We start from the raw sequence: 15,377 nt of genomic DNA, 5'->3' as shown, positions 1-15,377 counted from the left end.
AGATAGTCGAAGATGATACAGTTATTAAGGGAACTGTATAGAGATGAGGATAAGAGAAGAACATGCATGCGCATGTGTATGTATGACAGGGTTCGTACGGGTCATGGAAAACCTGGAAAGTCATGGAATTTTACTTTATTGCTTTTAAGGCCTTGAAAGTCATGGAAAATTATTTTTTCCATTGGAAAGTCATGGAAAGTCATGGAATATCAAAATTATGGACAACTATAGTATTTTCTCACTATACAAGTGAATAAATGGAGATATTTCAACCATTTTCTTCTCGTATTTTCTTTCATTCGTAACATACCGACTGATTGTACTTGTGAATGTGTTCACTATGATCGATGGATAAGCGCTGTGTACGTGGGTGTGTACGTGTACGATACGAACTACGTGTGTATGGTCAGTGTATGGCGGTACGGTCCACATCGTGCGCACATGGCTAGCTTGCGAGCGAGCTCGCTAGCGCTAGCTCAGTTCAGCAAGCTAGCGCACGTGTACGTGTGCAGTGTGTGTGTGCATATGATGATGGTGCCAACGCGACATGTGACACTCCAAGAACGAATGTAATGCCTCGATTGCACTTTGGCTTTGCATTAAATTGCGACCACTTAGACTACTACAATTTTTACACTTCTCCAATAAATGAGGAAAAAGTAAATTAGTAATATTTGTTTTTTAATTTTCATTATTTAAATAAAAAAGGAACAATACTGACGTGTCAACAAGGCAAATTGGCAGCGCTAGCTCGTTGACGATCTATATATCGACGCGACGGCATGTGTTTTGAAACTTTTGTGCATGTGTTGATTCTTCATGAAACGGAGTTGTTTATTTTCACAGACCTTGGAACTCGTCACGTGGATATTTTCACCATTACAAATTTTGTGGAAGTGATATTCAAAATGCCTGGAAATTGTCATTTTAAGGATGCTTGGTTAGAACACCCGGATTACCGTGGCTGGATTTTGAAAGAAAGTTCCGATCTGGGGACTGCTAGATGTGCTGTTTGTATGTGTAAATTCAGTGTCCGTAATATGGGCGAAGCAGCCGTCAAGAGCCACAAGAAGAGTGAAAAACACACAGCAAACCTCCAACAGCAACAACGTCGTAAGTGAGCATTTTTAATGTGAATTTTACCGATCCTTTATTGAGCATGAATCCAAATAATGACTGATAATAATTATATAAAAATGAAAGATTTGAGATTATTTAGCGATGCGATGTCACCTCGCAGGCATTGGTTACTGCTTACTGCGACCAGCCCGTTCGGGAGCGTCCCCGGCCCCGGGCCGGGCCGGCTAGGTTACTGCATGCAACAGCCCGAACGCTAACCCAGGGGGCTCCGCACTCACACGCCAGTGTTGTACCGGGCACTGTATGTGGACTGCAGAAAAAAAAAATAATAATAATTTACCTTAAAATTGACCCCAAAAATCATAAAACTAAATTTTGTACTTACAATTGGGTCCAACAGTTTGCTTGCCTTGAGAAGTATTTCCTCCTTTCTATTTCTTTAAAATATGTTTTTAAGGAATGAGTCAAAAATTAGTCCACTTGTCTTAGTGACTTACATCAATTGGCCAAAAGTTGCCGTGAATTTTTTTTTTTTTTCCTTCCCCATACTGTCAAACGGTTGTCAAAATAGGAAAACGTTTATGCTTTTAATGGTCGTTTGAACGGCAGTTAAACGTTTTGACTCGGCCCTAAATCTTACCAAATGATGATATTTATATTTTATTTATTTTAATAGACATTTTTTTCTTTTCTCCTAGATTCTACTCTCTCACTCAAGAGCTTCTTCAAGGCAAAAGGTGCAGAAAGTTCATCAGTATCTATCACGTCTACAGATGCAACAACCAGTACTTGTGCGCCATCAACCTCTAAAGTGACAACTCCCATTCCTGTTGCTGCAAGAGAGGAAACTTTAAAAGCTGAAATACTCTGGTGTCTGAAAGTGGTGGAGGATCATTTATCATTTCATTCTTGCCAGCACAACAGTGAGCTCTTTCAAAGAATGTTTCCGGACTCAGCTATTGCTAAGGGTTTCACGTTGTCAGAAACAAAATGTCGGTATATGACGGTGTTTGGTTTGGGCCCATATGTGCAAGACCTCCTTTATGACAACATAAAACAATCAAACCACTATGTGATACTGTTTGATGAAAGCCTCAACAAGAAGCTCCAGAAAAAGCAGATGGACTTCCTCATAAGAACATGGCAACACAATGAAGTTTGCACTCGCTACTTGACGTCTGTGTTCATCGGACATGGTTCAGCTGTTCACCTCAAGGAAGAACTGAATAAAGTTCTGCACACAGTTGGCTTGGAAAAATTACTGCAAATATCAATGGATGGTCCCAACGTTAATTGGAAGATGTATGATGACTTTACGCGAGAGTACACTGCTGACCTGACCAAATCCATACTGAATATAGGCTCATGCGGGCTCCATATAGTTAATGGTGCTTTTCTGACAGGTGCCAAGGCTGCTGACTGGGAGGTGGAAAGCTTTCTATCATCCTTGTATTACCTGTTTTCTGATTCCCCTGCCAGAAGAGAGGATTATCAGAAGATAACTGGAGATCATACCATGCCACTTAAGTTTTGCAAGACCCGATGGCTGGAAAACCTTCCTGTTGCAGAGAGAGCAATCAGCATCTGGGAGAGTGTATGTGCGTATGTTAAAGCAGTAGAAGAGAAGAAAATCCCTCACCCAAAGAACAAGTCCTTTGAAACTGTTTCAAAATGTACTCATATAACTGATTTCTTAGCAAGACTGTACTTCTTCATATCTGTTGCAAAGCTGGTCAATCCTTTCCTAACAGACTATCAGACTGATGCACCAATGCTGCCCTTTTTAGCTGAAGACCTTACTAGAATGCTTGCATCCCTTATGCAGCGATTTTTAAAGCTGGACAGGAGTACCATTACTTCTCCTTACAAGATAATGCAGGTAGATGTTAGCAGTGAGGCCATTCAGCTGCCCTTGGCCAAGTTGGACATTGGATTCTACACTGAGAAGAAGCTGAAAGATCTGAAGGCGAAAAATATCATCAGTGAGCTGAAAGTTCTGGAATTTCGCACTCAAGCAAAGAAGTTTCTTGCTGCAATGACCCGGAAGCTCATTGAGCGATGTCCGCTTAAGTATGCACTTGTGAGAAATATAGGATGCTTGAGTCCAAAGAACATGGCAAAAGACAAAGAAAACTCCACTGCAAAGCTGAAGAGGGTGCTTAACACCCTTAGTGATGCCCACAGACTTAAGGATTCATGTGACGATATCCTAAGAGAATACTCAGAAGCATGTGATGAGGCATCAAGAAGTGCAGAGATGAGAGACTTTGATCCAAAGAAAGAGAGATTGGACTCTGTAATGTGCAAATTTCTGTCCGAGTCTCGCTATTCGACCCTCTTAAAGTTGGTCCGCATGTTGCTTGTCTTGTCCCATGGACAAGCCTCCATTGAGAGAGGTTTCTCAATCAACAACGAAGTTGAAGAGGACAATCTCCTGGGACACTCACTGATATCATTGAGGGCCATTTATGACCATATCAAGTATGTTGGAGGAATCAAGAATGTGACTATTGACAAATCAATCATGTTGGCTGCGTCTGCAGGCAGGCAGAAATACCACATCTATCTCGATGAACAGAGGCGTAAAAAGGAAAAGGAAAAGAAAGAAGGAAAGAGAAAAGGACTGATGGATGGTTTGGAAGAACTAAAGGCCAAACAAATGAGACTGCAAGCAGATGTGAAAAGTCTTCACACCTCAGCAGACAAGTATGCTGAGGAAGCAGAGTCACAAGGAAGATTGACTTGTATTTCCAAATCAAACAGCCTCCGACGTACAGCAAAGGAGAAGGCATCCCAGTTACAAGTAATTCAGAAACAGATTGATGAACAGCTGAATGCCATTAAGAATTATTAAAGAACTTGGACAGTTTGTTACCAATGCCACCAAATATTCAGACAGGTGCAATGTGTAGAGGGATTTCTTTCAAACAGCTACATGAAGATGTCTCAAGAAAAAACTCATTCAGAAATTATTGACCAGCTTAATGCTAGCGAAACAAGAATTCATCAGCTGATGTGAGTAGGCCTACTGTGTTTTGTTGGTGAAATCAAAATTGGTGATGGTATGTGTGTGAGTTTGTGTGTTGGTGTTGTTTTGTTTTCTTTTTTTTTTGGGGGGGGGGGGGTAGTTACCTTGTACATGCAAAGGAGAGCTATTGAAGGAATCATGGTGGTCCATGAAACCAGGAACAGGCAATTTGTATTCTTTAGAAGTGAAAATTGCCATTAAAAAATGGACAATTGTTGATATGAATACATGTATGTGTAATTGTAAGAATATTATATAGCAGTGCATATCGAATATGATGAAAAAATAACATGTAATTGTAACAGATGAAATAACTAGATAACAAAAGCTGCCTTTCTATTAGTAGACTTGAAACATGCACTTTGCTTCGCTTTGATTTGAGATCAAATTTTCAGTCTACCGTGTAAAAAAAATGTGTAAAAGTCATGGAAAGGTCATGGAATTCTGGCTAGAAAAGTCATGGAAAGTCATGGAATTAAATTTATGAGAAAGAGTATGAACCCTGTATGAAGTCCAAGCCCTTGTACAAATAATAGAATACATGTACCAGTACCTAAGAACTGTTAATATAAACAAACATCAAATATTTGCAGCACTTCCATGAGACTGCGTACCAAGCAGAGTCAATGAGGGATCTCCTGACAGCCATGAACACCTTCATCGATCACACCATCGTACTACCCCCGGGAGACTGGGACAGGGAACTGCTCCTTCCGGTACTCCGCATGCAGCATGAGAAGATGAAGAAGATGAGGGCCGAAACGCTAGCAGAGGAGGCTGATGGGGACATGACGGTCGTTGATATCTGTAAGTATTCTCTTGATTATTGTAAAGAGAAGTAACAAGTCATCAATCGAAAGATGAAAGTAACTCTTTATTTTCAGTGCAGTTTTCGATGTTGTCATCGAAAACAGGTACAAGATACAGTTCTATAATTGCTGTTCATAAACTTTTACAGAACTGTCCTGTTTAACATTCTGGGCTCGATTCCCATCTGACCTGTTCCTGACCTCTCTCCTTTGTTGTGATTGGTGTGGTTGTTTTGATCTTTTTTCGGGCCTTTGTTTCATTTCTTTTCTTAAGTGTATTCACATGGAACCTGATATTTTAACTCCTTTCTTTACCAATGGTCATCAGTGATGCAGACACGAAGGATTCATATTAATTTTCAATCATTTAATTTATTATCAGACTCTGATTTTTAAAGAATGTTTTTTTATTTTGTAATTCTATTCAATGCGCCTTTACACAGGCCCACGTATAGACACACGTAAGTTCTCTTTCTCTTTCTTACATGTTTTTATATTAAAGGTATTACAAAGTTTTGGTATGGGGTCATGAATTTGGTTCAAATTAACATATTGGTAGCATATGCGTTCCCACAATATTAATTGATCGTTGTTGTCGCGGTTGAAATCGAGTCTAAAGTTATGAAATTATAAATAATAAACTCTTTATGTTGTATAGCTACCTCTCAAGGTCAAGATATTAATTTAGCTATGAAACAATGTTTCTTGACTAAAATCAACCGATTAGCTATTCCCGTTTGGCAATTATATATCACAACTACATATTCTGAGATTTTCATAGTCGCAGCTACCATTGTACGGCCATAGGCGCTATTTGAAATTTATCAAAATTTACCGGGAGCACTGGTAAATTTTTACATTAACTTTTTCTCGAAAACAGAATTTTTTTAGGGGCTAATTTTTTTAGTACTTATAATACATCCACAGGGGCATCCAAATATATCAAAATTGTAAAGATTCACTATCCACCCAATTTTCAAAATTCCCAAAACTTTGTATTACCTTTAATTTAATCCATTCTGTTTTTCGAAAATGCTTTATTTGTAAATTTGGTCTTTCCGTATTTCCTCATTAATTTCTAGACGTTTTCTTTTGGGTCAGTGTCAATTTCAAGCTCCATGTTGTGTGCATTTGTTATTTAACTGTTTAGATCTCCTGCCTTTTACCCTTGACTGTTATCCTTTGCTTTTTAGTTGATCTTGCCAGTCTGCAGTTATATGTTATTAACATATATTTGACATCTGCATTTTGAATTGTGATGCGTTGACTCGCTAGATATATTAGGCCTGATTTTGCATTTGGAGTGTTAATCGTTCAAATCATGAATCTGCTGAACATACTTTTTATGCCTCCGCCGAAGGTGGTGGCGGAGGCATCATGTTTTCGGGTTGTCCGTCCGTACGTCCGTCCCGTTTGACCGTTATCACAATATCTCACCATAGGAAGACGATCTGATTAGATTTTGGAGCACGTAGGTCAAAGGTCAAGGGTCACAGAGGTCAACTTATGAAATTCCATACATTGAGATTGTTATCATAATATCTCAAGAACCACTGGAGATTTAAACTTCAAACTTAATGATAGTGTGTATCACCATAGGAAGACAATCTGATTAGATTTTGGAGCACATAGGTCAAAGGTCAAGGGTCACAGAGGTCAACTTAAGAAATTCCATACATTGAGATTGTTATCATGATATCTCAAGAACCACTGGAGATTTAAACTCCAAACTTGTTTAAATTGCTCTATGGCGGAGGCATCATTTTTGACTGCGCGCAGTCAAAATTCCATCTAGTTTTGTATTGCATAAATCCCCTGATCTGGCATCAAATGGTTCAAATGTGTAAAATATAATGATGTACCATAGGCATTGTGAGCTATGGACTTGTGACTTTATACATTGAATATGGATGTATTTGTTTTTATAAATCATCTTTTCTCTTGCCTTACCAGAGTAACTAAATGTTATGGCTTGCCTTTTTGGCTTTTCCCTGTGTACATGTTTTAGAGGCTGTTAATCAACATTTTGCATGGCACTTTTTGTATTAGTTTTTAGGCATTATCTGAATACATTTATTGATAAGTAAAATTTATCTTCCTTTTTCAGTTTTCTAGAATCCCCCCCCCCCCTCTCTCTTGTGGTTTCCAATTAATATTAGTGGTATGTGTTGTCTTTTTCTCCCTCTCTTTCTCACTTTCTCCCTTCTCAGTTTCTCCCCCCCCCCCTCTCTCTCTCTCTCTTTCTCTCTCTCTCTCTTTCTCTCTCATTTTCTCTCTCTCACTCTCTGTGCCTCTCTCATAGATTTCCTTTCTTTACATCACTAGTCCCACATACTGATTTACATGTACCCAATGCAACAAACTCTAATTGTAATTGCTTCTTGTTTCCCTTAACAGCTACCAAGCAGCAACCGTACTCAAATCTCCCTGATCCACTCAAGAGGACAGGTAAGATCTTCGGAGGCCTGATCAACGATGTCCGACGTCGCTACCCCCACTACTGGTCCGACATCAGGGACGGAATCAACTTCCAGTGCGTGGCTGCTTTCTTCTTCATCTTCTTTGCTGCTCTCTCTCCAGCCATCACGTTTGGCGGTCTGTTAGGTGAGAAACAGCTTTCACCTCATCCTATAATCATGATCTCATCATTTGCCATATTGCTATACAGCTATGTATTATTACTGAAGTATCTCTTGTGAGCAATGTGGATGATGTATTGACTGATAGAAGTTGTTTCGATGTAGAGAATGGACAAAACATGAAATGCATTGCACTCAAAATGTACATATACTTATCTGTTGTCCGACATCAATTTGTGACCTTCTGCTGGGAACATAGAGGCAAACTTGCAGTAACTCAGTGTGAGACAAAAAGTTGTGCATCGTTTTGCAATAAATGTATATTTTGTATTTTATGAAGAAAGACTGGCTCATTACAGTACAAATTGGATTCTGGTTTTAACTTTATTAGAGGATTTCATTTTTCTCATACTTACTGATGTCCCTTTTCTATTACTTTCCCTTAGCTGATAAGACTGAGAACTGGATTGGTGTGTCTGAGACCATTGTTGCCACAGCGATCAATGGATGCATCTTTGCGCTGCTCTCAGGACAACCGTTGACCATCATTGGAGTGACCGGTCCTATTCTTGTCTTTGAAGAAAATCTGTATTCGGTGAGTTAGAGATAGATATTAGATAACCAGGATTCCTGCAAAGAATAAGAAAATATATTAGTTCTGTGATAGTGTGTCTTCTACAGACTTTACAAATTAAAGAGCTTGTTCATACTGCTATAATCATATTTTAGTTATTTTGTTGTTGTTGTTGAAATTATCTTTGTTAATAATTTGAAAAGCCAAATATGAAATTTGTTTATTAAGCAAGCTTATTGACATGTACTTGCGTTGTTGGGCTAGCAAAGTGATTGCCCTCAGAGAAGTCTGGCACCCAAACTATGGCAAGCCGACAGTTTAAAAACCTGTCACCTTACCGTATACTGTAGTATAGATAGTCTCCATGATTCCATTAACTTATTCTTTATATCTCTCCTTCTTTTCACTCAAACAGTTCTGCACCGACCGCAACATTGAGTACCTTCCGTTCCGGGTTTGGGTCGGTATCTGGCTCTTTGTGATCATCACCGTCATGGTGGCGTTTGAAGGGAGCGTTCTGGTTCAGTACTTTACACGGTTCACAGAGGAGATCTTTGCGTTCCTCATCGGACTCATCTTTGTCTACGAAGTATTCAACAAGCTTTACAAGGTCAGTTTGTGGATCAATGTTTTTAGGAAGTCACACAAAAAAAGGAGGCATCGTTTAACAATGTTAAATCTGAGATGCATGGCCCTACATGTTATCAGTGTCTGTGATATGGTGTAATATTGAAGCACTAACAAAAATTGTGCTTCAAAATGATCAAGAAGTGCCTCAAAAAAGTAAAAATCTTTGAGTGACCGGTTTTACCATACTCGTTTTCCCCAATAGACTGTAGTGTTGTGAAAAACGTTTGGCAAACACAAAATTTGGTTTCGATTTCCAATCATAAATATCTTGATAATCAGACAGGCGATCGGCTTGTAAAAGTCATGGGGTTCCTGACTGACCTAAAGGTTTATAATTATCATTGTAGCATGAGCTAAATCCAGGATTTTGTTTCAGAATCTGAGACAAAGTTACCGGATCCCTTTAACATAATGCTTTGTGTAGTCACTATCACTCCTCATTCACCACGTTTCAGGAGCACCCACAATCCTGGGCATGTGTGATGATATCATAATGTACCAAGATTGTAACATTCAATATGATTAGGTTACTGCCCTCACTGTTTTACAAACCTGCCAGCTTCATGAAAGTAAATGCTATCAGTTTTCCTTAGTACAGAGTTTGACTATTTGTAAGGTTTTCTGTTTCCAAGTCTTTCCATCTTACCCATGCTTGCAACAAAAAGAAGACAAAGTCAATTCTATTGAAGATACAATAAATGTTTGTGTATAAATAGTAAAGCAAGTTGTGATTAAGCTCACCAGATGACTACGGTGTGTAGACCAGTCCTTGGACATAGTCCTTAGAAAGTAGAATACCAGGGGGGTGTTTCATAAAGCTGTTCGTAAAGTTACGCATGACTTTACGAACGACTTGTATATAAAACCCAAATGGAATGCTCAATCATTATTAACTGCATCAACTAAAGTTGAACTGTGCAGATGTAGATTAACATTCTTATTATTACAACCATTTTTAATGCAAAGTTTATTTTTTGCCATAACTTAATTGAGGTTATTGGAAATATCGGAAAAACTTTTGGGCATCCTATCTGGCACTTCATATGTGAGTCGTTTGTAAAGTCATGCGTAACTTTACGAACAGCTCTATGAAACTCCCCCCCGCAGAGCCTTCAAAACTTGAAAACATTAAACAAGCAAAAAAAGCAAGACACCTTAATAATAGTACCTGGGTAATTCCATGATTTAATAGTGGAACATTTCAAGTGGAACATTATATCATTACTGTCATAACGAATCCCCCTGCCCCTTCCCTCCTCCCCCGATGTCTTCAGACCTTCAAGACGCATCCTCTCTTGGAAGACTACTGCGTGGTTCCTGGAACCGATGACCCCATGAACTACACTGAGCTCTGGACCACCTCCTACACTGAATACACGGATGAGAACGGAACTGTCGTGTATGATCTTGCCACGCCTTCATACAACATGACTGGCAACATGACCGGCAACATGACTGGTAATAATTCCTTGATATTGACTGGTAGGGTGTGTAATACAGTCAAACCTGCTTTAGTGACCACCTGTCTACAACAAGCAAATTTTTTGTTTCCCTCGAAAATGGTTTCTCATTGAAACCTGTACCAAAGGAACCTGTCTACAAAGACCACTTTTTGTGTTTCCCTTGGGCGGTTGCTGTAGACAGGTTTGACTGTATAACAGTTTTGTTGACTGCGGAAGGGAGTTATATTTTCAAAAGGGCTTATATTTTCACAAAGCGCAGGGTTGCCTGGATGTGGTTTGATGCAAAAATTGACCGGTTGGTCAATACAACATCAAAAAATGTCTGGGAGTGAAATATGCTGATTACGATCCTCGCAATTGATATCATGTGATGAGATTTGGACCAATCGTAACTTTGTATTTGTAAGAGCTTTCTAGTACCCCTTGATATTGTACTCCTTACAATATCTTAATTAATTTCAAAGCTGGCCAACCTGGCACCTGTACCTCTATAGAATATATGAATATATAAAAAAGTGTAAGTAAACTTTAGAAAATACAAATATAAAATAAAAATGTATTTGAATAATATATTGATAACATTTGATATAATAATAAATATATTGTACCGGTTAACAAGTTTGATATAGTATGGAAACTTCAGCAACGTAATCCCAAATATTAATGAATACTTATTAGTTTCTGGAACGGATTGTTTTTTGCTATTACAAGGGATTATTACAGGACATTGAATGTGTTTCAATTTTTATTTTCTTTGTAGGTATGGGTGTCTGTTCTTCAGCTAAGGTGGTGGTAGATGGCCAACCAAACACTGCTCTCTTGTCAACCATTCTTACACTCGGCACTTTCTTCTTGGCTTACTTCCTTCGCAAATTCCGACAAGGACGTTTCCTCGGAAGGAGTGTAAGTATTCAGAGTTTTCATCGTACTGTTTCACTCTTCCTCTGCTTCATCCGAGTCTTGTCTTCCCCTCTTTCTCCTCTTGTTCTCCTCTTGTTCTCATTTTCTTTCTTTTACTGCTGTAAGAAAGGACTTGTGTTTTAGATATGAAGAACAAGACTGCCTCGTTTTTTGTTTAAAAGAAAATATAAATTTAATATCATCACTCCACTTCTGTTAATTCTGTTTCTGGTATAATTATTTAAATGACTTCTTATAATAATATGATGATATATATATATAAAATGATATAACTTCTCTACGTAAGCTGTTAAAAGGCGTATTTATCTTATCTCATTAGAGTATATTGGCAGCGTAACTGATGATATGAATTTATCCTGGTATTATTGTTATTATCAATATGACTACTGCCTCTTTTGCTGTATTTGTATTTTTGCTCTTGTTCATTTATGAATTTCTGACTACAAAACCTAATGTACTAAATGTTTTTCTTTCTTTCTTGTATTTTATTTCAGGCAAGGAAGATGATTGGAGACTTTGGAATCCCTATCTCTATCCTTGTCTTTGTGAGTGTGGACTTCTTAATCAAGGCTACATACACACAGGTAAACAAAACAGACAATTTCACCTTCTAAGCTATAGCCAGTTGACATGGTGCAACAATTCTTTTGGGGGAATACTAAAATATTTTACAAGAGTTTCTGGATAGCACAACAATTCCATGGCCCATCTGCCATGTAAAATGTTGGGGCGTCTTGAGTATCTAGATTTTATTTGGATACCACAATCAATGTTTTGATAAATCAGATGAAAGTATGAATTGTGGAAACATCATTTCCACTTGCCCATTGAAAACTAAAGGATGTAAATTTGCATTTTCTGTGTTTGAGATCAAATTTAAAGATAAAGACCAGTTATGGTCATGCGATTGCATTGTGAAAGAAACGATCTGGAATCATCAAAACGATTAGAAATTTGGCCCAGTCTTGGTAAAGTTACAAGCACTGTACACAGATAGATGTATTTGGGACTTCGTGACAAGTGTGCGACAGGTGCGCGATATCTATCAGGTCCAAATAGATACAATAATTTACCAAATATATCAATTAGTAGGCGGTTTCTCGACAAAATTTGTATCACGTATTAGTCAAAACATTTTCTTTCACATGATTCGTAATAAGAGCTTCCATTTCATTTTTTGACAGGGGGGGGGGGGGGGGTGTTTCCAAAACTGGTCTTTACCTTTAAAGGTATTACAAAGTTTTGGTATGGGGTCATGAATTTGGTTCAAATTAACATATTAACAAATTAACATATATTCCTACGATATTCATTGATCGTTGTCCCGGTTGAATTCGAGTCTAAAGTTATGAAATTATAGATAATAAACTCTTTATGTTGTATAGCTCCCTCTCAAGGTCAAGATATCAATTTAGCTATGAAACAATGTTTCTTGACTAAAATCAACCGATTAGCTATTCCCGTTTGGAAGTTATATATCACAAATACATATTCTGAGATTTTCATGGTCGCAGCTACCATTGTACGGCCGTAGGCGCTATTTGAAATTTATCAAAATTTACTGGGAGCACCAGTAAATATTTATATTCAATTGTTCTCAAAAACAGAAGTGTTTTCGGGATTAATTTTTTTAGTGCTTATAATACATCCACAGGGACATCCAAATATATATCAAAATTGTAAAGATTCACTATCCACCCAATTTTCAAAATTTCCCAAAACTTTGTATTACCTTTAATGAGCTTACAATTTAATTTCACCCTTTTGCATATGTTATGGTTTTCTCCTGCAGAAACTGGATGTCCCCGATGGTCTGAAGCCCTCCGATGTGTGCAAGCGTGGTTGGTTTGTAAACCCTCTTGGTATCAACAAACCTCTTGGTATCGGTCTCATGTTTGCTGCAGCTATCCCTGCCCTACTGGCCTTCATTCTCATGTACATGGAGACACTCATCACCGGGTATGTTGTCCAGGTCTTTTTTTACTTAACTTTCATAGATGTATTTAGCTAATGAGAGGGGTTTTCATCGCAGGAAAGTAAGGGAATTGCATCCATTTCATGTTGTGATTCAATCATTTTGTTTTATACAAAATGAATCACACAATAGTTACATTCTAATTTGTTGTTGCATATAAAATGACATACTTTCTTCAGAATATATGTGACAAGTATATATGGTGTAATGCTAAATATATTACTCATTGCGGATATAGTATTTGAAAATAATATCACTAGTGACATTCGTTTGTCTTGCAATGTATGGTCAACAAGACATCTAAAAGATCACGACGTTTCGTGTGCCACTGCTACACTTTGTCAGGTGATAAAATATATTGACAAAATATATTAACTTTGATATATGGTGTAGTTAAACATTTTACTTTGACCACACTCAATGATTATTCAATATCAATGATTCTCATACAGGTGAACGATATTGACATTCTCATACATGTATTTTCTTTCTCTGCAGACTGATTATAAACAAGAAGGATAACAAGATGAAGAAGGGATCCGGCTTCCATCTCGACACGTTCATCATTGGTTGCATGGCTGTCATGAACGGTCTCTTAGGATTGCCCCTGGTCTGGGCCGCCACCGTCCGGTCCGTCACCCACGTCGGGGCCCTGTCCGTCTTCAGCAAGTCCCACGCTCCGGGAGAGAAGCCAAAGCTCATGAAGATCATCGAGCAGAGGGTCACTGCACTTCTCATCCATATTGTTATAGGTAAGCTTGCTGTCGAGTTGTAAGATTGAAAGAATATGTTGGGAAGTTCGGTGAAATGTAGTGGCAAAGATATTTGTGTCGGGAACGGAATAAGCAGAATAGTTGGTGAATTCAAGATTTAATTTGACAAATCTGAATGGCAGTTTAGGAAATGTCAAACCTAATCGAGGCAGTAGTCCTTGATATTCATATCATATGTGTTACTCTTAGAACACCTTGATGAAGATTGTTTAAAGGTAAAGATCAGTTTTGGAAACGCCCCCTTTCAAAAAATGAAATGTAAGCTCTTATTACCAATCATGCGAAAGAATATGTTTTGACTAAAACGTGATAACAATTTTGCTGGAAACCGCCTACTAATTGATATATTTGGTAAACTATCATATCGAATGCACTGCAACATTGAACATTTGGGCATATTTCTGCTTTTTTGAAAATTTAGGTTGAAGTATGGTCATCTAAACCTCTGAAGGCGATATTGAAACAATATTGAATGGATATTTTGCACCCAAAACCCTTGAACTGCAATTTTACCACTACTGGTCTTTAATACCTTTAAGTACTTGAATTGCAATATTTCTTGTTTGATACCCCACAGGTGCGTCCATCGCCATCTCCCCCCTCCTCCGGCAGGTGCCTCTAGCCGTTCTCTTTGGTGTGTTCCTCTACATGGGTGTGACCTCACTCAATGGTATCCAGATGGTAGAGAGAGCTAGTCTCCTCTTCATGCCCGTCAAACATCATCCTGATACACGCTATGTCAGGGAGGTATGTACCCAGCACAGAGTTTTGACAGTGATCCAGGCTTTATTTTGTAAATGTTACCGGGTCAGAGATTAGATAAGGTTATATTTGGTGCTTGGTCGAAGTTAGCGATTCAACACGCTATGTCAGGGAGGTATGTAGTCATCCCAGAGTTTTGTCGGTGATCCAACATTTGATCCAGGCTTTATATAGTAAATGTTACAGGGTTAGAGAGAAGGCTAAGGTTTTGTTGGTGCTTGGTAGAAGTTAGCGATTCAACATGCTATGTCAGGGAGGTATGTAGTCATCCCAGAGTTTTGTCGGTGATCCAACATTTGATCCAGGCTTTATATAGTAAATGTTACAGGGTTAGAGAGAAGGCTAAGGTTTTGTTGGTGCTTGGTAGAAGTTAGCAATTTAAATTGACCATGATGCATGTGTCAATTAGACTTTCATTTTATTTGAAAGGAGGGGAAGTGGTTAGGCAAGGATGGGAGGGGGCAGATGGATAGAAAGAGAAAGATTGGGATTTTTAATGGTTTCAGGGCAGGTTCCTTGTGTACATTTAAGCAGTGATTAAATTAGTTGTCGTAAATATTATTTATTCAGAAGGAAGGAGACTTGGTGTTAAAATGGAATAAAAGTTTACTACTTATTGTGTTATCCATTCAAATTAGCAAAATTCACATTAAAACGTGAAGAATGATTTAATGTCTTCTTAATGTTCTATCTAATCTGTGTTGATATCTGAACATACTTAGACAAAGTCCATCAGTTGTTAATAGTGTTAATTCTGTAAGTCCCCTTTGAGGCACATCATCG

The 15,377-nt window shown here is 38.2% G+C and overlaps 2 protein-coding genes across 6 annotated transcripts in view; both read left to right on the top strand.

The window, feature by feature from the left end:
- The window catches only part of LOC587119 (band 3 anion transport protein), a 48,896-nt gene that overhangs the window by 29,372 nt on the left and 4,147 nt on the right, over positions 1-15,377 (top strand). For 4 of the 5 annotated variants that reach the window (XM_030975024.1, XM_030975020.1, XM_030975022.1 and 1 more), the window contains 10 exons: positions 4,702-4,915; positions 7,315-7,521; positions 7,943-8,091; positions 8,486-8,680; positions 9,975-10,158; positions 10,924-11,066; positions 11,579-11,668; positions 12,877-13,043; positions 13,558-13,811; positions 14,410-14,579. In XM_030975024.1, coding sequence (XP_030830884.1) covers positions 4,702-4,915; positions 7,315-7,521; positions 7,943-8,091; positions 8,486-8,680; positions 9,975-10,158; positions 10,924-11,066; positions 11,579-11,668; positions 12,877-13,043; positions 13,558-13,811; positions 14,410-14,579 — 1,773 coding nt within the window. Of the gene's footprint in view, positions 1-4,701; positions 4,916-7,314; positions 7,522-7,942; positions 8,092-8,485; positions 8,681-9,974; positions 10,159-10,923; positions 11,067-11,578; positions 11,669-12,876; positions 13,044-13,557; positions 13,812-14,409; positions 14,580-14,705; positions 14,710-15,377 lie in introns of all 5 variants that reach the window. The other variant, XM_030975023.1, reaches the window with a different exon arrangement.
- Positions 80-4,615, top strand: LOC115920065. Its single transcript, XM_030975025.1, has 2 exons — positions 80-1,113; positions 1,779-4,615. The coding sequence occupies exons 1-2, from the start codon at positions 783-785 to the stop codon at positions 3,932-3,934; spliced, it is 2,487 nt and encodes an 828-aa protein (XP_030830885.1). The 5' UTR covers positions 80-782; the 3' UTR covers positions 3,935-4,615.

Source organism: Strongylocentrotus purpuratus, unplaced genomic scaffold (genome assembly GCF_000002235.5).
Source record: "Strongylocentrotus purpuratus isolate Spur 01 unplaced genomic scaffold, Spur_5.0 spur5_scaffold_7, whole genome shotgun sequence".
Taxonomy (NCBI): domain Eukaryota; kingdom Metazoa; phylum Echinodermata; class Echinoidea; order Camarodonta; family Strongylocentrotidae; genus Strongylocentrotus; species Strongylocentrotus purpuratus.
This window is presented reverse-complemented; position numbering and strand designations above follow the sequence as displayed.

Excerpts from the sequence above, each read along its gene's own strand:
- LOC115920065 (XM_030975025.1), top strand. The coding sequence starts at position 783 with ATGTGTTTTGAAACTTTTGTGCATGTGTTGATTCTTCATGAAACGGAG. Across the intron at positions 1,114-1,778 it reads CCTCCAACAGCAACAACGTC|ATTCTACTCTCTCACTCAAG; the intron begins GTAAGTGAGCAT and ends CTTTTCTCCTAG.